Below are 24,462 nucleotides of genomic sequence, written 5' to 3' on the forward strand. Positions count from 1 at the left end.
GCATATTCTATTTTACTTATTTTTCCATTTCTGCCAGTTATTTAAATCATTAAACTTTGTAGCACATATATTAGTATAGATATTATTTCAGATGTTCAGTATCCACGAATAGTGTTTTCATTCATTATTTATAAAATTATTTTCAATTAAGCACTTTCTATACTATTTGTAATTTTCTGGGTAGTAAATGCAATATCCCTGGCTCTGGATGCTAACAGGAAGAAAGCATTGACTTCAGAACTCAAAGGTAATGTTGAGGTATTATTCTCTCTTCTCTTCATGTATAAACTCTGACCTGCAAATTCCATGTAAACAGTTAATGGAGATGATAACAGCTGGTGTATTTCAAGCATATGCCACCTGGGTATCAGACACAACTTCGGATAAAACAGACGACAAGACCGCAAAAAAGCTAGAAGCAACAAAGCAGGTCGTAAGTCAGCTGCTCGTGGGCCCTGACGCCAAGAGAATTCGTGTGGGGGTAATATAGCTGCACTTGTTTTGCGTGCCGTGTATCACCGGTGCCTCGCTCCAGCTGTCTGTCTCTAATCTCTCTCTTCTTCTTCTGGGGAGTCCTCTGCGTGCATTGTGCTGGGTGATAGTCAGAGCTCTGAAGCAACAGAATTCTGTGTTTTTGGCTTCGAGTCTTGCAATTGATACTTGCTTCTTATGATGATCCTACTTTATCTCCCCCTTTTTTTTTTTTAAGATTTTGCAATACTGTAATGGAGTTTTGATTGTGGTATGCTTACTTTTGACTTTTAAGTTATAACCACCATGTGCGATTGCACATGTCAGTATTTCGTTGATGATGATAAATTGTCTGTAATGATACGGATCTGATGGACCTTGGATTTAAAAGTAATTATTTTATCAAATCATTAGAAATTTTAATTTGTGTTAAGTGATTTAATATTTTCTATTTTCTCATATTTATCTTGGAAATGTTATATTATTTCAACTTTTTTGTATTTCCCTATAAATTATCAATGTTCATTCGTGTAGAAATTCAAAATAATATTTTCTTTATATAAGGGATATAAACATCATTGAAAGGAAACTATACATTATCCAAACAATTTTAGCATATTAATTGCAAGACTCACTATCTGTTTTCTAATTTTCAGGGTTTTCCAGTGTTTTACGCTATGTAGCCAAGCTTTAGTCTGTCCTCTTTAATTGGTTCAGGTTCTCAAAGTATCAGTTCATAGCTCTTTAATTTTTTGCTCAATTGAATGCTAAATTAGCCAGGTTTTTCTTTGGGATCTTTCTTTTAGTGCGTAGATTATTTAATTGATTTGACAATTAAACTGGCTGTGGGGCTTCCAGCGTATTATATTTTTTCATGATAACATTCTTCATTAATACACAGTGCATGGTCATTGGTTAGTCTGGTTTTTGTAATCTTTGTTTGGATGTGATCATAAAGTATACACAGTAAGTCACTAAGATTGCTCTAATTTACAAGTAAAGAGCAAATTATTTTGATATGAAGTAAGCATTTTTTACTTTTCATATATTAGGTTTGGCTCATTGAAAAATCAAGAGACTTAGATTTAGTTTTTGAAATGGTTGTCTGCCAAAACTGCTTATCTTAATGATACAAGGTTTTTAACAAAACCCAGTTACTGCATTTAAGTTTCTCAATTTTTTGGTCACTGCATGGCAGTGCTGTACTTTTTAGTGCTTTTATAAAGAAAAGGAAGAATGAATTCTAGTGATTTGTTAATGATTCATTTCGTGCTTTTATTATTAATGTTTAGTGACAGGTACTGAAATGGATTAGATATCTACCCGTTTCATATGTAGTACAGTAGTGTACTGTAATTCATTACTAGCTCTTCTAAATTTGGAGAGAAACTAGTGAACACTGCTTTCATGTGTTGCCTATTAATTGTAAGAGTTCTCTTTGCTGATTAATAGATACTGTCGTTATTAAAAATTCACAGTAGAACCGTGGAAGTTGAAGTTAATTTGTTCCATAAGGCTGTTCAAATGTCGATTTAGTTTGCTTCACAATTAAGATAAGTTAGATTAATTTATTTCAGACATCATAAATTACTCGATATACAGTATATAACATTTTACGTGAATCTTTTGTAGAATTTTTATAAAATCATAAAAACCAAAGATCACAATGAATAGTTGAAATAAATGAAAATTTATCTTAACTCCCCTTGTAATAGAGAAACTTGGCATCCCAAATGGAAGGTCATTAGGAGTGTTATTGTTTGGATGGGGAAATCCTCTTCCATGATAACTTCAGATAGTTCTGGAACTTTTCTCAGTTTTGATTTTTTGAACATTGCTATCTTTAACCTGAAGCCCCTTTGAGTGTGTATTAATGTTGAAAAAAATGTAAAATCAGTATAAATCAAAGAAGTAAACAAACTGATTTTTTTGCTTGTGTGCACTGGGAGACAGCTATGCTTAAACATCGTACAGGCCTATAGTAATTACGGGCGATATGTCTTGACTTTTGAAATCTACAAGCCATGATTTTTTTTATATCTGAAAATTCATTCAATGTCTTAGACAACTTTGTTAAAAAACTGATCAGTTCTTGGTGAGAGACATTTGAATACAGTATGTATTAGATATATATTTTTTTTAATGAAAAAGCATTAAATCAAAGAGCTTTTTTTATAAGTTAACTGATTTATTAAATTTTGAAACATTTGGTGGATGAAATTGTATTTTTTTAAAGTTATTTTCTGAACCAAAGAAAGAGAATAAAATGCTTTGTCTAATCAGGACATTTTATGCTTTATTTGCTATTTAACAATAATTAGGATTTTGTCTCATTCATCATATGGGACTTTCGTTGTTTTTGTGTTGATTAGATAATGTCTTTACTCACGACTTAATGTGTTGTGTGTATTTAGTATATACAAGTCTAATACCTTTTTGTCAACTTCGTGAATTTCAAGTTGGTTGGTTTGGTGAATTCTAAATTCAGTCCAGGTAATCAATAAAAGTTTCTCATTCATAATGATTCTTAGGCTCAATAGAAAAGAAGAGATCCAAATAAAAAATCAAGAATTCTTTTGTCTTCAAGAGAATTCAAATTTCATGTGTTATTCGATCGTTCTTTCCTTGCTGCATATTTTAATAACGAAACATTTTGTTACAATAAGTCTATTCATAGAAAAGGGTTTAACCGTTTTGACAACTATTAGTTTCCCAAGATTTAGTAATATATTTTCAAGGAACAGAAGATATCTGACAACTTAACGTATTATTCTGATGGAGCAGCAAATTTGTAAAAAGAAAAATCCACTGAGACTTCAGAATTTTTGATGTTCAAATTCCAGCAATTCCAGCCTTAGATATCCTGTACTGTAAGCTATTTTAGTCTATGACTTGTATTTCATTTTACCTCATTTGCTGGTACCAGTATCTCCAGTAAGGGGAAGCCCTATAAGGGTTTAGTGCCACCAGTGCACTTCAAAGTGTGCATTGTAGGCATTACTTAACCCTTTTACCCCCAAAGGACGTACTGGTACGTTTCACAAAAGCCATCCCTTTACCCCCATGGACGTACCGGTACGTCCTTGCAAAAAAATGCTATAAAATTTTTTTTTCTTCATATTTTTGATAATTTTTTGAAAAAATTCAGGCATTTTCCAAGAGAATCAGACCAACCTGACCTCTCTATGACAAAAATTAAGGCTGTTAGAGCAATTTAAAAAAAAATATACTGAAAAATGTGCTGGGAAAAAAATAAATTTAACCCCCTGGGGGTTAAGGGTTGGAAATTTCCAAATAGCCTGGGGGTAAAAGGGTTAAAAGGTCTAAATAGCATCCTTATGGCACATATGTGCACACCATTTTTAGCCTATGCCACTGTTCCCACTTCCATTCTATAGTCTTGTACAAGCTCTTAACATTTTCTTTATATAGCAAGTGTTTTGTCCCAATAGGACTTAATTGGTTTCTAGGCCCTCGGTGGGACTTCTGGTCCAAATTTTTAAACCAATCAAATCCAGTTAGGTCTGGAGCTTGTGACCATTGCTCCTTCTGAGTAATCTACTTGAAAAATTTGTTCTTATGATTCTTATTTAGATTTATTTTTACACCTCTGGATTATAGTTCTGATTCTCTCTCCAGTCTGTTCCTCATAGTGCTGCAGTTTCAAATATCTTAGTATTGAGTTAGTGAGGTGACCACTTCCCTTTGTGTATTATTTTATTAAATACTTATAGAATAGTCAGGATACTTCTTAACAATTACTTGAGCTATTTTTTTTACATATTTGCATACATTGGTATTACTTCTGTCATATCTAATTGTTTTATAAAATTAAGTAGCGATCCAACATTAAACATTTGAAATATTTGTCTTACCTCTTGTCTTAACTTTATTCCCTGTGAATTTTCAGTCACCACAAATCTTCATAAAATCTTGTTCATTCAAAATATTTTTAAAGTATTAAACGTTTAAATTGAAATTATAAAGTAATGACACTGGTAAAAAGGTATTAGATTATTAGAATAGAGAATTGGTAGTCATGGTGTTATTGTGGTATAGTGATTGAAATAACAATGACGTGTCTGTTCTCACCAAGTAAGCTAAGTAATAATAATGTATATGATATAACCTAGATATTTTGTCTGGATTTAAGTTAATAAAGGTTATTAGGATTAGATACATAACAAATTTTTTTTCATGAGTTTAGTTATTTCTTATTCATCTTTTCTTCTTAGAAATTTAAAGGCATAAATTGGTATTAGTAAGAAAATGTCTTTGAATCATGGTAATGATTTGAATTCAATCAAGAATATGTTCAACCTTCCATTGGTATTACAAGAAATTTGAGCATTTAAAAAAATGCATTTTGATTGTGTACTTCATTGTAATAAAGGTATTATTTTCTCTCATAATTTAAAAAAAGAATCTGTGCTATTTTCGAAAGTAAATTCTTCATGTACAATTAGTTTAAAGATTAAATAGATTTTTGTTTTTATTCTGGTCATATTCTTGGTATAGATTGAATACTACAGTATGTTTTTACAACCAAACCAGTTATTTTACCTATGAACTCATCCATCTTATGTATGCCTACATTTTTGGCCCTGAATGTTTCTCCAGATCCGCAACCTTCTGTCTGATACACTGATAATCAGAAGTAAAATGGTAGTCTCACAATACTTGTGCCTCTTGGACTGTATCTGTTATGCCTCAATCATCTTCCTAACATGGGGTTAGAAGTAGGTCATTCCTTATATAACTGATAGTTTGCATGAGAAAACATATTGCGTATGAAAAGTATATGTTTAACTAAATTGGTGTTAAGTCAAAATATCAAGATAATGAATACCTAGAGCATTTGCATAGGCTTTTAGGATCCAGAGAAGCTCTTATAGTCTGTGGTGAATTGGGAATCAAAGATCTGGTAGCTTGCAGGTTAATTGTTGTAACGGTAAATCCATTGAATGTAAAGGAAAGTGCTGGTATTAGGTAATAATTTTTCATATTGGAAAAATATTAACCTCGATATCTGTAAATCTTTAAGAATCTATGAATAATAGATAAGATGATGTATTAAGAAGCAGAAAAGGATGAATCACATTCAAGTGTGCTGTATATATTTTTTAAGTGGAAAATAATGAAGGTAGACTTGCACTCCAGGTACCTGCTCTTAAAATAGAAAACAAATTTAGATAAAAACAATTTAATTATTGTATGTTCAAATGCAACTGAAATGTAGAGGTTTGTGATTTCGAGACTTGATGTTTCACCGACTTTGCTTTGCCATCCTTCTTATACTTTAGGCTTTCAGAATATCTTGCCTTGGTCAAGAGGAAGCTTGTTCCTATTAAATTACTTCTTCCTTTGTCCCGTGGAGAGGAAAAGTCTGGAGTTGTCTTTCGTGAAGTCTCTGGTCCTCTGTGATTAAAGCTTAATAACCATTGTATGATGAAAGGAACGAATGATAGGAGAGGGGTTATGTGGAGCATTCTTATGACGACATTAGTGGATCAGTCATTGATGGAGTTTCAGTAGAAGGAAGTTGGTGAATGCAGGTGGCGGCATAAGGAGTCAAATTAGATGTATGTTAGCTATCTCTGCATAGTCATTAAAAAAAGCTTATTTAAACGAGTCATGTATGGATCATCATCAGTCAAAGGTACACACTTTTTGTTAGACAAATTTCAGTTATAGTGAGAATCAAAACGGTAGTTAGGTTAGTAGGAAAGGCTGGAGTTGAATGAATAGCCAGAACACAGTACGTGACAGTCAGTGAACTGTATTAAGTAGCCATGTTAGGTAGTAGACCGAGCAGCAGCAATCATGGCAGGCAGGTTAAATGGTTGTGTAAAGTGATAATGAAGTATCTTCTTGTGATGTGTGCTTCTTCAATTTGGCCAGTGATAAGACCACTCTTATATTGACCTGGAGAAAGAAGATTCAGGCATGTCACCAATTGCAATATTTGAGGTGTCAACTCGGGTGATGTTATTGTCGTAGGCAGCCTCTTGTTGTAACACTTTTTGCAGGTTAGGGCAGAACAAACCTGACTGTGACACCTAGTACAAAAATTTAAGGTTCGCTGTTAAAAGAATATATGAAGACTTGGATCCCTTGACAAGAATGTTGAGACTTAGTGAAAGAAACTGTTAATACTTACACTGAATCACATCACTGTGCAAAACATTACAGTCAGTATAGAAAAGTCATACAGAAAATGGAAAATATGATATACTTTAGCAAAATTCCTATTACTCTGGAAGAAGTCGTAATAGTAATTAGACATCTTTATTGAATAACAGAAGAAAAGTCCCCTTTTGTTCTTCTTTTTATGTCAGTTATCCCCAAAATTGGGGGAAGTGCCTTGGTAAATATATAGTTCCTTACATGATTATTATTCTCTATTCTTCGCGAGAGTGTACTGTCACAGTGTGTGCTTGTGGCGGCAATGTCTGGCACATCAGTGTGGGAGGGCCCCTGCTTATATGCCATGTTTTATGATGAGGAGAAACCTATATACAGAAAACACGCCTTAAATTTTACCTTAGTGGTGGTTAAGAACAAAAGTTAGAATAATTTTTTATAGAAACATAGAGAGAGAAAGAAAGCCAGGGACAGAGAGTAAGAAACTGGAGAGGGGTTAGAGAAGAAGGAAACGGGGTGATGTATAGAGAAGTGATACCTGTTGGGGTATCTTTTTAAAACCAGGTGCCCTTTCTTATCAGCCATTTTTCGTTGCACTAAGTATAGCTAAATGTAATAATAACTTGCACTATATCACTTGCTTGAAGTGCTAAAAGTAAGAAATGGATCGTTAAATGAGAAAAGAAGATTAGTATAGAATTCGGAATTGTTAATTTTTTCAAAGTTAATACGCCAGGGTACAGGAAAATGGAGTTCATAACAATGTTATGGGTTCCCAAAACACAAGGAAAGTGATTAAGGTATATGGTAGGACTCAGCTGGTGTGCGTGTTGCAAGACTACCATACTTCGTTATTTTAAACAAAACACTATTCAACCTGGGGGAACATTTAGAACCCTAAATGTAGGCTTGTATGTGATTGGTTAAGTTGTGACAAAGCAAATTAGTGGCTGTTGTATCTAGTAGGAGAAAATACTGCAAGAGGATATAAAAGATGAATGGCTTAGCCATGATTGCCAGGTAAAGTCTAATAAGCTGATAGGTTCAAGAACGTTATTCTTTGTATGATGATAGCACTTTTTTTTTCTCATTTTTTAAAGTGTCTCTCTTATGTAGGTTTTAAAGTTTTTTTTTTAGTAAAGTGAAGGTGTACATTTCTATTTTATAAAAAGTGTAAACTGCCGTACTGTACTGTAGGTACCATACAAGTACAATACAATATATCGAGATGTGTTGTTTACATCTGGGTATTTGCTCTATAGTACTGTAAGGGTTGATGATAGAAACCATGGATGTTCAACAAAATTGTGAACAGTTTAGTGCTAGTGCTGTATACTTGAAAGGTGAGGCCATCTTTGTTACATGAACATATCTCTTCACAGAGGTGAAAGGTTTAAGTTGAGAGTAGATTAGTGTATATTTACTGTATTATGAAAACTGCAGTGCTATAGGGCTCTTGAATGTTAGGGCTACTCCCTTACTCTTGGTTGCCTCATGACAATAAATGTTTTTGCAAGTATAACGTAAGCGTAATTGTGTTCTCAATGTAAACTACATAGGTCATGAACTTGGTGTGTATTTGATGGTGTACAGCTCTTCTTTTTCAAGGTTGAAGTATAAGAGTTTTAGCAAATCAGAGTAATGTCAAGCTAATTTTTACTTACAAATAAAAACAATGCAGTGTGTCATTACCATGCATTTAGTGCAATATAATGAAGTCTATTTTTATTATTAATTTTAGAGAAAAAAATCTATAATTCAAGACATTGAAGTTTGATAGAAAAACTAATCATATACAGCTTTGTTTTGAATACACAAGTATTTTATTAATAATTGTTGCTGATCTTCTGATCTTTGTTTTCTGGTTAACCATTTCAATCCCAACACTGCGTAAATAGATCACTAACATGCTGGGCCGTTTTTTGAGATGCCTTATTCAGCTCATTGTAGCGCAATCACTGTTAGCAATAGGATTTAAAAGAAAATTTCATCTTATAGCTGAATTTACTTCCTTTCCATTGTTATATACCTTCACATAAGTAAAAATCTTATCATGATACAAGAAAACGTAGAATATTGGATCTAGAGTATGTCATATGGGGCTCAAAGGAGTAAAAATGTCTAAATGTAGAAAACATCTCGTGGGATTCAGACGGTTAAAAAAGTGAAGGAAAAGTCACGGGGGAAACTGAAGGAAAGAGTAGTAAATGTTCTAAAGAAAAGCCGTGAAACTCGAGTGCAATTCAGCAATGCCCAGTTTATTTTAGGAATTTGTTTTTGTTGGCTTGTAAATAGATTTGTATCATTCATAATTCCTTTTGTCATTTAACTTTTTTTTATTTACATATCCTACGTATCAGTGTGTCGTCTTTAAGACTTTAGGATAATAGGTTATTAATTTTTTTCCCATGTTACTTTATTTCCTTTAACAAGGCACCCTCTTTTTGTTACTTAATAGTTCTCTACATCTTTGTACAATTTTTACCAACTACCCCACTGGATAAATTAAAAAAAAATTGTATCATATAATGTATGATTTATAGAAAAGGTGAAGTAAATTCTCCCAACATTGATTTCCTGTGTATAGGATAATTGGAAAATAAAAAAAGGATAAAGAATGACAAGTGCTTTTGTCCCTTGTTACAAAGGTCACACAATAACTTGTCTTGTATTTGATCGGATAGAAAGTAGGATGAAGTTGTAAGGACAGCTTGTGTGGCTTCTTTTCCTGTATATTTAGTTTTTCATGTGGAAGAGTTGAAGAGTATTATATTTAATCCAGATTGAGTAATAGATGCTCTGTTAGAAATATATTATTTTGAAGTGATTAGGAAAGGCTATTGTTTCCTTATATTTTTACACAATACTCTTCAACTTTACCTATGTATTGAATAGGGCAAATTTTGGTGTCATTTTCATGTCAACTTTAAACAAATTCTAGATCATACGTTGACTTACAGTATACTGTACACATGTAATCAGGCAAAGCACCTACTACAAGGATTTTATTATAAGTGAGTTTATGTAACAATAAGACTAGTCATCTCCATCAATTTTTCTTAGGCTCTCTGCTATGTAAGCAACTTCTGAAATTTGATTTTGTTCCGTAACTGGAATACAAACCACGCTATTTGATAGGGGTATTACTTTCGGCGTAGCTGAAATGACGAGCCATTAATTTTTAACGAGGGTTTGCTACCTACATTGCTAATTAGGGGGGTTTGGGAGGGTAGCTTGCTAAACTCCCCCCCCCCTCTCACACACCTGTGCTTGAGCTCACTTTGCTCTCGGCTCGGATGGTGGTCGGACGTGTCCGTACTTATCCTCGCCGTCATTTGGCAGCCATTTAATTGCTTTTGTCTTTTCTTTTTCTAGTTCTGTATATGTGAAGTTGGCCTCTGCGATCATGCGGACCTGCCATAGGGTTTCCCGGCCGCCCCTGTGGAACATTCATGTCGGCGATCGAGACTGATCCTCACGCCCTTTGTCCTTCTTGTAGGGGCCAACGGTGTAATAGCAATAACAGGTGTAGTGAGTGTAGGGAGTGGTCTACTTCCCAGTGGGAGAGGTTTTCGCGACGACGGAAGAAGTCCAAACGGGATATTTCTCCTTCGAAGGTTGCTTCGAAAGGAGAAAAACCCAAGGCCTATTCTTCCGTTGCCCAAACCACCTCTGAAGCTCCCACTTGGTCAGTCTCTTTCGAGAGACCGCCAAGTGGTAGCGTAGATCAATGTATTGTTTACCAACCTCGGGACGCGAGAGATGACGCTTCCTCTAGCAAAGCAGCTCCACCTCTCCCCCTGGTGTAGGATATGTCATTAACCTCTCTTTTCCAGCTTTGATCCTCCTTGGGGCTTACGGGTTCGTCCTCCCAAGGAGGTTTTCCTTATCTACATCCGATTGGGTGCCGCTGTCAAGCAGTCGTCGTCACCGTCAGAGGTTGATCCTCTGTCTCTTGTTGACGTTGTGGTGTCAGAGGTATCCAATGCGGTATCACCCATCACCTCTGCCTCTCCAAACTCTACGGTAGCTGACGGCTTAGTTTCTCCCGTTCCTGTTCAACCTACGAGGGAGAAACTAAGTCCATCGTCAGTCTCTCCTGCTAGTGAGTTCACTTACAGGGATTCCTCTTCGGAGGACTGCAGAAGGTCAGCTTGCTGATCCAACGGCCCCCAGAGGGCGCATTCGTCGGAAGGCTCGCTTCCCTCTTCGCCTTAGAGGCCTTCCTTCACCTGCGGTGAGGAGGCGCCTCTTTGGTTCAACATCTTCGATGCAGTCCACCGCAGAGGAGCCTCGAGACCAATCATCCATCACTGCTCCTGCACTGATCCTGGACCTCTCTGCAGATCGTTTGCGATCTCCTTCGGTGGAAGGTCATCCTTTTAAAGGACACGTCGGCCTTCCATCCGACAGACCTGCCGTCACCATTTCTACATGGGCGTAATAAGGCTCCACCAAAGCACGCTATTGCGCGCCAAGCACATATGCGCTATGCGCCAACGAGACCTGATGAACGCTCCTTAGTAGCTCGTCAGGCCCCATCACTGAACCCTAACAGGGCATCAAGGGCGTATGCGGCAACACGCGCATATGCTCCAACAGAAGCATATCTCCATCATGCGCTATGCCCGCCCTCATGCGCATATGCGCCCTCGTTCTCCTGCGCGCCCCGGGGCTTACGTGCCAACATTCTCCTATGCGCCCCCGCCCAGCTGTGCGCCAACATTCTCCTACGCGCCCCCGCCCAGCTGTGCGCCAACTCTCACCTGCGCGCAAGCCACCGGTGCGCCATCAATCTCCTGCGCAATGGCGCTCTCCTACGTGCCAGCGCTCTCCCGAGTGCCATCATACGCACCTAACATCCAACTCCACTGCGTGCCATGCTACGCATCATCATACGCGCCAGGAAAAACCTGCGCGCCAACGATCTACTGAAAGTAGTACCTCTGGGAAGTCAGCAATGCTGGCCTCTCCCACACGCCAACCAGTACCATTGCGCCAGCGTTCACCTGTGCGCCAGCCTTCGCCCGACCACATCCACAAGGATACGCGTGTGCGCCTTGCGCACGCTCGCCCATCCTCTCCTAAGGATGCTCGCCCATCCTCTCCTAAGGATGCTCGCCAACATTCTCTCGCGCTCCCGCGCGCCTCACATGATTCAACTGCGCGCGCTAGGGATCTTTCTCCTGCACGTGCGTGCGCACCCTATGGCTGGTATTGATGCGCGTGAACTCAACGTGGTAATCCTGCGCACGCGCGAATACTCTCCCACACACGCGCGCCAACAGTCTCCCTCGTGCCAGCCCCGATATTCTCCCTCGCGCCAGCCCCGATATTTTCCCTCGCGCCAGCCCCGATATTCTCCCTCGCGCCAGCCCCGATATTCTCCCTCGCGCCAGCCCCGATATTCTCCCTCGCGCGAGCTTTGGCCTTGGCCAAGCGTGTCAGCGAACTTCATGGTCTCTCGTATGACATTGCCCATTCAAGGGGATGGGGGAGGTAACGTTCAGCTTCGTCCCTGAGTTTTTTGCTAAGACTCAGAATTCAGGTGTAGCGGATCCTCGATTCGACTCCTTCCGAATTTCTAGTCTCCGTACTGTAACAGATGACCCAGACCATCTCTTACTATGCCCAGTAAGGAGCTTGAGGCTGTACCTCAAAAGAACAGCCGCAGCCCGTCCTCGTGTGCCAGCACTATTCGTCACCACAGGAAGGACTAAGAAGAGGGTCACCAAGAACACCATCTCTGCATGGATTCGCAGGGTCATTGACCTGGCACTGAATCCAGACCCTCCTCCATGACGGCGCCCCAGAGCACATGATGTCAGGGGCATAGCTACGTCCCTGGCTTTCAAAAGAAATTTTTCAGTGACGCAGGTTCTTCAAGCTGGGGTGTGGAAACGTCAAACAACGTTCACATCCCACTACTTGCAAGACGTGACCCACAGGAGACTCGATACGTTCTCTATTGGTCCTGTGGTGGCTGCACAACAGCTGGTTTAAAACCTCAAGCTCCTTATTGGACAAGTAAAAGAAGGTTGAGGGCATTGTTACCCAGTTTTAGTCTGCATGAATGAAAAGGTTTGACTGCCCCTTATTCTTTTCTTCATCATCCCCTCTCTTGGGGAAAGCAGCATCCTGGGTTCTCTGCATAACTGACCTCAAACCACTGCAGGTAAAACATGCTCCCTTGTGTTCCTAGTATTAAGATTAATACTGTTACGTCCCTATACTCTGACGAGGTGGTATTGGGAAAGTCCTAGTCTACAAGTTTCCATCTAAAGAACTCCAGAACAACTTTCTAGGACAAGTCACACTTCTTCATACCTTCACACACAGCTTGCGTAGGCCACAGACCTTGCATAGCAAGATTCTAGCGAAGTGCAGGGACTCCTTATTTCTTGGGTGCTTACACACTCAAATAAGGAGTCCCCGGGCAAAGCCAAAAACCAGACTGGCTGGGACGTCCACCCTTCCTAATTGGTGAGTCACCCCTATTAAATAGCGTGGTTTGTATTCCAGTTACGGAACAAATGACAAATTCGTAGATAATTTGTATTTTTCCTAACTATACAAACCTTAGCTATTTAACCAAACTTGCCCGCCAGCCCTATCCCCCTTGAAGTCCTACTTCCAAGCAAAGTGAGCTCAAGCACAGGTATGAGAGAGGTGGGGGGTAGCAAGCTACCCTCCCCTACCCCCGCTAACTAGCAGTGTGAGTAGTAAACCCTCATTAAAAATTAATGGCTCGTTATTTCAGCCACGCCGAAAGTAATACCCCTATTAAATAGCTAAGGTTTGTATAGTTAGGAAAAGTACAAATTATCTACGAATTTGTCATATTTTTGTGATTGTTATTCTTTTTGCTTTTCTCTTGCTTAATGATATTTTCAAGTTGTAGACAAGATCTTTTGATAACATTCAACATTATGAGTTTTGATTATGCAGGTGAACGATGCTGTCATGTGTGAATAATCTGCAAAAAGTGATTAATTTTGATTACATGACACATTCAAACTGGATGATTAAGTTACTGTAGATGTTACCTTAAACGGTTTTATGGAAATATTTGATTACTATAGCTGGGATTTTTTATTAGACATGAATGTTTTCTCAAAGCTTGAGGTTTATCTGCCTTGTGGGGATCTGTAAAGAATACATGGCAAGGTCTACTTTCATGTACAGTATGTTATTTCATGCAATATTTTTTCATCCTTTTCACTTGACACTCATCCATAGATTACCATGTTTTTCATCTGATTTTGACACTCATCCATAAATTACCATGTTTTTCATCTGATTTTTTACTTGCATTGGACACATTTATTCCACTTTGCTAAAAGAAATTGCTCAGCTTTCAAGCCTATATTGTTTCCAAAATTTCTTCCATGCAATATTTTCAACTGACTGCTGTGTTGCAAAATTTTTAGAGAAAGTATTTTGTCTTTTGCCAAGTTTCCGTATTAAATTTTTTTTTTACTAAGATTAAAATCAGAGTTCTTCCACAGCCAAGAATATTATTGTAAATGATTTATACTATTCTATGCAAATCTGTAAATTAGGAACAAATTGTTTTTTTTATTCACACAGCAGATTAGTTGTATATCAGAAAACTTTACCATATTATGTTTTTGCCTAATTGTTTTGTAACATTTCTAGATATTTATTTTACTTTGTACACATTTATTACACTTATGAGCACAGATACTGTACTCTAAAAACATTAAGAGGACATCTTTTATATTAATATTTTAAAACATATGCTTAGGCGATATATCATGTTATATTTATATTTTTCATAATTCATTCTTTATTTTATACGTCCAGATAAGAAGTATCTTTCCATTCTGATTAAAGTTTTACAATAACCTGAATTTTTGCAGTTGGAGAAGATCTTCAGCACAGCAAGGCGTGACCGGCTGAACAGGGCGCTGGAAGGTGTCGTAAAACCACCAGATACAGGTGATTGCTTTTTTGCATTTGGTTTTAAGTTTTATGTTCTTTTCTTTTACATGGATGAAAGTTTAGATTCAAACTCCATATTTTGAGAATTACAACAGACATTCGATATTTGTATTCTTTTAGTGTGAACTTATTCAGAGTTAAATTTTTTAATGTCTTGTCAAGGAGATTAAATGTTTTGGTTTACATATACTTTTTTAGTAGAAAAGCATTAGTACCCTAGGTGTATGGACACTTCATTTCAAAGTTTGACTAGTGTCCATGCCTTTGCTAAAATACCATTGTCTGTCATTTGTTTGTGCTATTTCAAAGATGTTTATGATAAGGTAAGATTTCTAGTATTTAATCAGTGTTAGTATTAGGAGAAATAATAGGTCCAATGAGGCTTAATTGTAATTTCTGCAGTCTACATTGTGTTCTCTTGTGCTTATGCATGGATGTTCTTTTTTTGTCTTTTATGGTGCTCGTTTGTTTGAAGAAAAATGGCCAGGTGTTAACCCCTTAAATCTATTCAATGGAACCCACAAAACATTGAATTGTAAGGATAAAATTTATCATTTCAATACTTACTCACTTGTATTGAGCATCAGCATTTAACATTTTGATATTAAAGATCCCATTTTATCTCGCACCAATTGCCTTGTTACCTAGTATACAGTACCATTGCTGAGTATACGGCGTTGTTTGACGAGTAACATGGCATGGGCAGGCTTTCAGTATACAAAGTCGACTTTTATTAAACATCCTCTTTACATCACTAATCAGTATACGTGGGAATTAGGTAAACTACTACTGTAAATTATTGATAGAATTATTTTTATTTCAATGAAGCTCACCAGCAGTTCACCTGGTTGAATCCCATGCTCTGAAGGAAGGTAATTGAGGGAAAGGCATTAACCAAAGAATCAACCTAGCCTTAAAATTACTCCAGTCAACTTAACAAGGCTCACCTTAAATTTCTAATATCTTTCATCATTTTGTAATACAACAAGATTCCATATTGAGAAAGATTAAATAAGCAATGGCCATGAGAGCAGACAAACCAATACAAACTTTATGGTGCCATGATCAATGTGAATTATCCTATACTATACACACCACCAAAATGCCTTCAGTATTTAAACTAGAAAATCACCTGCAGTTACCATAGGAGCTAATGCCTAGCAATCTTCATAAGAAACCCAGGCTTCGAGCTTCTGCAAAAACCCTTTCGAAAAAAAGATTGCTACCATAGTTAAGAGAAGTAGCAGCACTCCTAATACTGTACAGTAGTTCCCCGGTTTACGCTGTTTTGGTGTACTTCAGTTACGACACACGTCTGTCATCTTTAGATATTATATGGAAAAATTAAATCTGCGTTTTATACTACCTTACGTTGGTCTCGATGTTGATTCATTACAATAAAGAACTGCTTGCATGCATTACTTGTTTATGATTATTTTTCGGTGCTATACGTAGGTGTTGAAGTTATCTTTTTGTATCTCGGCAATCTATGCATATTTTAGCAGTCTCGCAAGATAGCTACAGTTAGTGAATCTAGGAGTACAAGGTGATAAACATTGCATGTAATGTAGGCCTGGCCCAGATAATGGTGTCCACCATTATTCACGACAAAGGCTGCATAGTCAAATACGTGATTGAAGAGAATCCATCATCATAAACTTCAACCAGTTACGTGAAGAGAGGCATAATCTACATGGAAATAGAATGATTATCATGTCTTTGGGTAGAATGAAAGATACATGAACAAATTCCTACAAGCCAGATGCTTATTCAGGAGAAGGCCAAGTCTTTGTTTGAGGACTTGCGTAAAGAACATCAGTGAAAGGAACACTCCATTTGTTGTTAGTCACGGATAGTTTAATCAGTTTGAAAGGCGCTTTATTTTTCACAATACTGAAATTCAAGAAGCTTCTGCTATTGATACCATTGCAGTTTAGGTATTTACCAAAACATTAAAAAATAATTTTTTAATGATAGATGTTGATACAGTACAAGTGAGCTTTGAGGAGGAGGCCAGGTGAACTGCTGGTGAGCTGCATTAAAATAATTAGAACCTATTCTTGTTTTTGACATGTAGATGTTTTTAAGACATTTCATTAGGAGCTATATGGTGTTGAGATTACTGTATAAAGAACAGCTTTAGATACGAAGAGGCAATTTTTTTGTGAAGTTATTTAGTATAAGTGGTCATCCCAAGAAGACCGTGGAGATCAAAGGATGAAAGATGATTTCTCAAATGAAGGCCCAGAAAAATAGAAAGCAAAACATTCAAGAAAGTGAAGAATTTTAGGTAAGAAATTGAAAAACATGAACAAAAAGATAATTTAGGTGCTCTTGTCTTGATCTATTAATTCCTCATGGGTGAAGGTTAGACTTGGGGTCATATGGGTTTTCAAAATGAAGCAAGAAATGAAGCAGGATATGCCTATGCTTTATAAATAATAATATGCTCATATATTATTCTCTAGCCTTAAACTACTTTTTTTTCCATATCTTTGTTGGGTTTAAGTGAAAGGCTATACTATATGAAAAGTAAATATTTTCATGAAAACTGTCGTTATTTATTTCAGCATATATCCCCTGATGTTCATAATTTGTTCTAAAAGCTGACTCTTCTATCAACTTTACTTTCCAAAAATAAAAAAAGCTGACTCTTCTATCAACTTTACTTTCCAAAAATACAAAATATTTCCTGCTTTCTTCCCTTTTAGAGGCTTACACATCTCGCCCACATGTAAGACATCTAGTAACAGGTGGCAACAATCACGGTCTGGCTAGCTCAGTTTTCTCATCGTGCTGATGTAAACAAGTCTGGTATAGTTTCTCGGCTTCAAAATTATAAATCCGTTTAGTAGTGGTTATATGGGATGTCTTTGCAAGGATTTGCTCGTGATTACTTGATAGATTGTTCAAGGGAATTGTTTCTGGGGGATCATAATCCTCATTCGCTTTGTGTCTCGTGGCAGGGATAGTATTGTGATTTGGATAATCGTTGTGGAGAATGCAAAAATTTCATTGTCCCTCTATTGAAAAGTATGTTTAAATGGTTGCAGAACAGATTAGAAGTTCCAAACATGAAAGACAACTACCCTTTAGCTCAGTGAAAAGTCCAGAGAAGATTAGACTACTTGATGAAGCTGGAAATGCTACATCAGCCATTATTATTATTATTATTTGCTAAGCTGCAACCCTAGTTAGAAAAGCAGGATGCTATAAGCCCAGTGGCCCCAACAGGGAAAATAGCCCAGTGAAGAAAGGAAACAAGGAAAAATAAAATATTTTAAGAACAGTAACAACATCAAAATAAATTTTTCAATATTAATCTTACCCGATAATCATGTAGCTGTCAACTCTGTTGCCGACAGAAATCTACGGTCGGGATACGCCAGCGATCGCTATACAGGTGGGGGTGAACACCACAGCGCCATCTGTGGTCAGGTACTCCAGTACTTCTTGTCAACACCACCTCAATTTTTCCTCTGTCGTGCCTCCGGCTAGACCTACATGGATACGCTGTTGGTTCTGGAGTTATTGCTCACGATTTGGTGATGTATTTGCTCAAGAGTTTAGCTTTCGCTATTCAGGAAGTTTTATCATTAGCTTAGCTAGCTTTTGGAATTAATTTGATTTAATTATGGTGACGAAGAGAGTATGAACTCTCTTTCACTTTTAAATGGCCGACCCTTCCCTTAGACGGAAGTGTTGGTATCGAAGAGAGTATAGACTCTCTTTCTTAATTTTGCTTAACAAAAGTTATAGATTTATTTTATATCTCTCCGCCTTTTATAGGCCTCTTCGATTAACTTCCTTTTATTATAAACTTATTAAAATTAATTTTTATATTTGTTTATATTCGACCTTTCCTAATAGTAGGCGGTCTTTTCTTGGAACCGAAGTTAATTAACATTGAGCCCGTCATTTCGTTTTTACCTGTTAACATATTATGCTATTTTAATGTTTTTGAAAGAATTTCTTTGATAGTCTCGTACTGTTTTCAAAGTTGAACTAACGTTTTGTTTTGTCTCTGCAGTTGTTGACGTTCAGAACGTTCAACTTGCGCTCTATCGTTACGATAGAGAGAGAGTATTCACGGTGTCACGTTGCAGTAAGAGTAAACCGATTCTAGCGTTTTGTTCATTCTTTCTTAGCTTAAATGGTTTTAATTCTAATAAAGGAACTTTTTATTTGGGAAATCTTTCAGTTTTTTTCCTTTAACAATAATATGTTTTAACGATATATATAATTGGGCTCATCTCTCAGGTTCTAAGTCAAGAGAGAGAGAGAGAGAGATAGAGACGGAGGGAGAGAGAGGAGGATAAACGTTTCGTTCAAGCGGGTAACGTTGTTATCGTTTTTGCTCTTCTCCCTAGTCTCTTTAGGGGAAGAAGGTAAACGTTTCTAGAGTTTTATTCTTGTTCTCAGGCTTTATGCGGTGAGAGATTTTAAACGTAGTTTATTTGATCTAGTGTTTAGTCTCTTTTCCAGCCACTGAATTATTTATCTTTCATTATGTTTTTCTGTTACATTGTAATACTGTTTTCGCAATTACTAACTTTTAATGAAGGATAGAATTGCGTGTTTCAGGTACAAACCACTTAAAGTTTCGAGTTCAGTGAAATAAGTGCAAACAGAAAATCAAAAGTGATAAAGTGATAAGCGCAAAGTGTTACAGTGTTGCGTTCGAGGGTTCGTCTGTTCGTGCCAGTTGTTCGCCTAGTCTGGGACCTCTTACAAGCTCCCAAGCCCAGGGGAGAAGTAATGTCGAAGGACTTATGGGTTCATCAGGCCTTGATCGACGAACAGACGTTTCCCTCCGTGGTTTCGGGTGTATCTACACACGTTGCCGACGTGATCACCCCACCCACACAAAGACGAGAGAGCCCTTTTATTCCTCGTCTGCGGAAGAGGTTTCTCGCAGAAACCATGGACCAAATCTTGCAGCTTTTAAGTGCAAGTCGGTCCCTTCCGCGCAAGTCCAACTCCTAGGTGGTGCCATTAGCACTGGGTCAGTTCGGACTTGCTGCAGTACGACAACTGCACACCTCCCAGAGAGGCAAGGTGGTATCGCAACAGGCAGTAACTCCGTCTGTTGCCGCACCAGCTGTTTTAGACCCTCAGTCTCAACGGACAGTAGCTCCGTTTGTTGTTGTCTTTCTTAAACTCTAGTGGTCTATGCTGCAGACAATGCAGTCTCAGCTTGCGGTGTTGATGCAGGAGTTTCAGGCAGAGAAGGTTAGCACACCTCCTCCTGCGAGCGCTCCTCCACCTCTGCGCAGTCCACCCTGCCAGACGTATGATGTTGAGGCTCCTCCTGCCTCCATGCGTGAGCTGCCGCATTGGGAGTTGCCAGGTACCAGCGCTATGCAGCAACCTCCACTTTCCTTGAGGCAGGAGCCTCATGCTATGCGGCAACCGCCTCAACTCTTGAGGCAAGAGCCTCAACTCTTGAGGCAAGAACCTCAACTCTTGAGGCAAGAGCCTCAACTCTTGAGGCAAGAACCTCAATTCTTGAGGCAAGAACCTCAACTCTTGAGGCAAGAACCTCAACTCTTGAGGCAAGAGCCTCAACTCTTGAGGCAAGAACCTCAACTCTTGAGGCAAGAGCCTCAACTCTTGAGGCAAGAACCTCAACTCTTGAGGCAAGAACCTCAACTCTTGAGGCAAGAGCCTCAACTCTTGAGGCAAGAACCTCAACTCTTGAGGCAAGAACCTCAACTCTTGAGGCAAGAGCCTCAACTCTTGAGGCAAGAACCTCAACTCTTGAGGCAAGAGCCTCAACTCTTGAGGCAAGAGCCTCTCTCTGCGCAGCCACCTCCTCAACCCTTGAGGCAGACGCAACTCTTGAGGCAGGAACCTCATGCTATGAGGCAGCCGCCTCAACGCATGCAGCAACCGCATTCTTCACAGCATGAGCCTCTCTCTGCGCAGCTACCTCCTCAACCCTTGAGGCAGACGCAACTCTTGAGGCAGGAACCTCACAGGAGCCTCATGCTATGCGGCATCCTCCTCAAACCATGAGGCAGGAGCCTCATGCTATGCGGCATCCTCCTCAACCCATGAGGCAGGAGCCTCATGCTATGCGGCAACCTCCTCTACCCATGAGACAGCCTCATGCTATGCGGCATCCTCCTCAACCCATGAGGCAGGAGCCTCATGCTATGCGGCATCCTCCTCAACCCATGAGGCAGGAGTCTCATGCTATGAGGAGCCTCATGCTATGCGGCATCCTCCTCAAACCATGAGGCAGGAGCCTCATGCTATGCGGCAACCGCCTCAACCCATGAGGCAGGAGCCTCATACTATGCGGCATCCTCCTCAACGCATGCGGCATGAGCCTCATCCCTTGCAGCATGAGCCTCATCCCATGCAGCATGAGCCTCATACCATGCAGCATGAGCCTCATCCCATGCAGCATGAGCCTCATCCCATGCAGCATAAGCCGCACGCCATGCAACATGCTCTGCTTACCTTACAGCATGCTCTACATACAGCATGCTCTGCATACAGCATGCTCTGCATACCTTACCGCATGCTCCTCAGTCACACATCTTTGGTTGTTGCCAACTCACTAGACTGTCAAGCAGTTTCATAACGTTGCCTTCTAGTCTGCTGCTTTTGCACCAGTGAAACCCTCACTGAGAGAACTTAGCTTTTCTCGGATATGGTTCCTGTAGATGAGAAAGTGCTATTCTCCCTCCTTCTGATATTCCCTTGAGGACTCTGTCATTTGGAGAGGAGCCTTTAGCTGCTTAGCCTCCTATGGACTTTTATTTAAGCATAACATGCTTCCAGGGAGGGTAATGGTTCCACTTCAGTCGCTAACCCCGTCTGTTACCACACCTGCTCCCATAGACCTTGAGCTTTGTTGCAAGACATGCAGTCCAAGCTTAGTCCTTGTTAGAGGATTTTTTGTTTACGGAGTCAGTGTGTCACTGGGAAGACGTTCAACAACCAGCAGAAGTGACTTGTTGTGACGCAGTGCGGCAACCTCAGCAACCCGATAAGGAGTTGTCTGTACGACCCAGACAGTCTAGACAGCTTCGGGTTGTCGCGGTACTTCCTCGCTTCCCCATGGTTGACAGTTCACAGACTGTGCAGCAGTACCATGATCTTGTGTCCGGCTCCGTCAGACGACTAGCTTTTAAGAGCTCCCACAAGTCGTCGCTGTCTGGAGATTCTCAGATGGACTATGGATCTGACCAAGGAACTGGGCCTCCTGGTCAATTTTGAGGAGTCCCAGCTCGTCCCATCCCAGACCATTGTCTACCTGGGTATGGATCTTCAGAGTCGAGCTTTTCGGGCTTTTCCGTCGGCCCCAAGGATCTACTAAGCCCTAGATTGCATCCAGAGCATGCTGAGAAGGAACCGATGCTGAGTCAGGTAGTGGATGAGTCTAACAGGGACACTTTCATCGCTGGCCCTGTTCATCGAGTTAGGGAGACGCCACCTCCGCCCCCTTCAGTATCATCTAGCGGCTCACTGGATAAAGGACATGACGCTAGAGACGATCTCAGTTCCTGTTTCCGAAGAGAGGAGGTCTACTCTCACGTGGTGAAAGAACAGCTTTCTTCTCAAGGAAGTCTACCTTTGGCTGTTCAGAAACCCGACCGCCGTCTCTTCTCTGACGCATCAGACACGGGCTGGGGTGCGACTTTGGACGGACAGGAATGCTCGGGAACATGGAATCAGGAGCTAAGGACACTTCACATCTATTGCAAGGAGCTGTTGGCGGTTCATCTGGCCTTGATAAACTTCAAGTCCCTCCAGCTTAACAAGGTGGTGGAGGTGGACTCTGACAACACCACAGCCTTGGCTTACATCTCCAAGCAGGGAGGGACTCATTCGTGGAAGTTGTTCTAGATCGCAAGGGACCTCCTCATCTGGTTAAAAGATCGAAAGCTCACGCTGGTAACGAGGTTCATTCAGGGCGATATGAATGTCATGGCAGATCGCCTTAGCCGGAAGGGTCAGGTCATCCCCACAGAGTGGACCCTTCACAAGAATGTTTGCAGCAGACTTTGGGCCCTGTGGGGTCAGCCAACCATAGATCTGTTCGCTACCTCGATAACCTAGAGGCTCCCGTTGTATTGTTCTCCGATTCCAGACCCAGCAGCAGTTCACGTGGATGCTTTTCTGCTGGATTGGTCCCATCTCGACCTGTATGCATTCCCGCCGTTCAAGATTGTCAACAGGGTACTTCAGAAGTTCGCCTCTCGCAAAGGGACACGGCTGACGTTGGTTGGCTCCGCTCTGGCCCGCGAGAGAATGGTTCATAGAGGTACTGCAATGGCTGGTCGACATTCCCAGGACTCTTCCTCTAGGAGTGGACCTTCTACGTCTACCTCACGTAAAGAAGGTACATCCAAACCTCCACGCTCTTCGTCTGACTGCCTTCAGGCTTTCGAAAGACTCTCAAGAGCTAGGGGCTTTTCGAAGGAGGCAGCCAGAGCGATTGCCAGAGCAAGGAGGACATCCACTCTCAGAGTCTATCAGTCTAAAGGGGAAGTCTTCCGAAGCTGGTACAAGGCCAATGCAGTTTCCTCATCCAGTACCACTGTAACCCAGATTGCTGACTTCCTGTTACATCTAAGGAACGTAAGATCCCTTTCAGCTCCTACGATTAAGGGTTACAGAAGTATGTTGGCAGCGGTTTTCCGCCACAGAGGCTTGGATCTTTCCACCAACAAAGATCTACAGGACCTCCTTAGGTCTTTTGAGACCTCAAAGGAACGTCGGTTGTCCACTCCAGGCTGGAATCTAGACGTGGTCCTAAGGTTCCTTATGTCATCAAGATTTGAACCTCTCCAATCAGCCTCTTTTAAGGACCTCACATTAAAAACTCTTTTCCTCGTGTGCTTGACAACAGCTAAAAGAGTAAGTGAGATCCATGCCTTCAGCAGGAACATAGTTTTCACATCTGAAACGGCTACATGTTCCTTGCAGCTCGGTTTTTTGCTAAAACGAGCTTCCTTCACGTTCTTGGCCTAAGTCGTTCGAGATCCCAAGCCTGTCCAACTTGGTGGGGGACGAACTGGAGAGAGTACTTTGCCCAGTTAGAGCTCTTAGGTACTATCTAAAAAGGTCATAACCTTTACGAGGACAATCAGAAGCCTTATGGTGTGCTATCAAGAAGCCTTCTCTTCCAAGGTCTAAGAACTCAGTTTCTTACCTATTCAGGCTCCTGATTAGGGAAGCATATTCTCATCTGAAGGAAGAAGACCTTGCTTTGCTGAAGGTAAGGACACATGAAGTGAGAGCTGTGGCTACTTCAGTGGCCTTCTAACAGAACCGTTCTCTGCAGAGTGTTATGGATGCAACCTATTGGAGAAGCAAGTCAGTGTTCGCATCATTCTATCTCAAAGATGTCCAGTCTCTTTACGAGAACTGCTACACCCTGGGATCATTCGTAGCAACGAATGCAGTAGTAGGCGGGGGCTCAGCCACTACATTCCCATAATCCCATAACCTTTTTAACCTTTCTCTTGAATACTTTTTATGGGTTGTACGGTCGGCTAAGAAGCCTTCCACATCCTTGTTGATTTGGCGGGTGGTCAATTCTTTCTTGAGAAGCGCCGAGGTTAAAGGTTGTGATGAGGTCCTTTAGTATGGGTTGCAGCCCTTTATACTTCAGCACCTAAGAGTCGTTCAGCATCCTAAGAGGACCGCTACGCTCAGTAAGGAAGACGTACTTAATAAAGGCAGAGTAAAGGTTCAAGTCGTCTTCCTTACCAGGTACTTATTTATTTTGTTATTTTTGAATAACTAATAAAATAAAATACGGGATACTTAGCTTCTTTGTTAACATGTATGCTGGTCTCCACCCACCACCCTGGGTGTGAATCAGCTACATGATTATCGGGTAAGATTAATATTGAAAAATGT

At 39.9% G+C, this 24,462-nt stretch overlaps 1 protein-coding gene across 7 annotated transcripts in view; it reads left to right on the plus strand.

Moving 5' to 3' along the window:
• Positions 1-24,462, plus strand: part of MICU3 (Mitochondrial calcium uptake 3) — a 138,662-nt gene that overhangs the window by 70,015 nt on the left and 44,185 nt on the right. For 3 of the 7 annotated variants that reach the window (XM_068355465.1, XM_068355463.1, XM_068355464.1), the window contains exons 6-7: positions 317-481; positions 14,499-14,577. In XM_068355465.1, the coding sequence (XP_068211566.1) occupies positions 317-481; positions 14,499-14,577 (244 nt within the window). The remainder of the gene's footprint in view (positions 1-316; positions 482-14,498; positions 14,578-24,462) is intronic. The other 4 variants (XM_068355466.1, XM_068355467.1, XM_068355468.1 and 1 more) reach the window with 2 other exon arrangements.

This window comes from Palaemon carinicauda, chromosome 31 (assembly GCF_036898095.1).
Source record: "Palaemon carinicauda isolate YSFRI2023 chromosome 31, ASM3689809v2, whole genome shotgun sequence".
Taxonomy (NCBI): domain Eukaryota; kingdom Metazoa; phylum Arthropoda; class Malacostraca; order Decapoda; family Palaemonidae; genus Palaemon; species Palaemon carinicauda.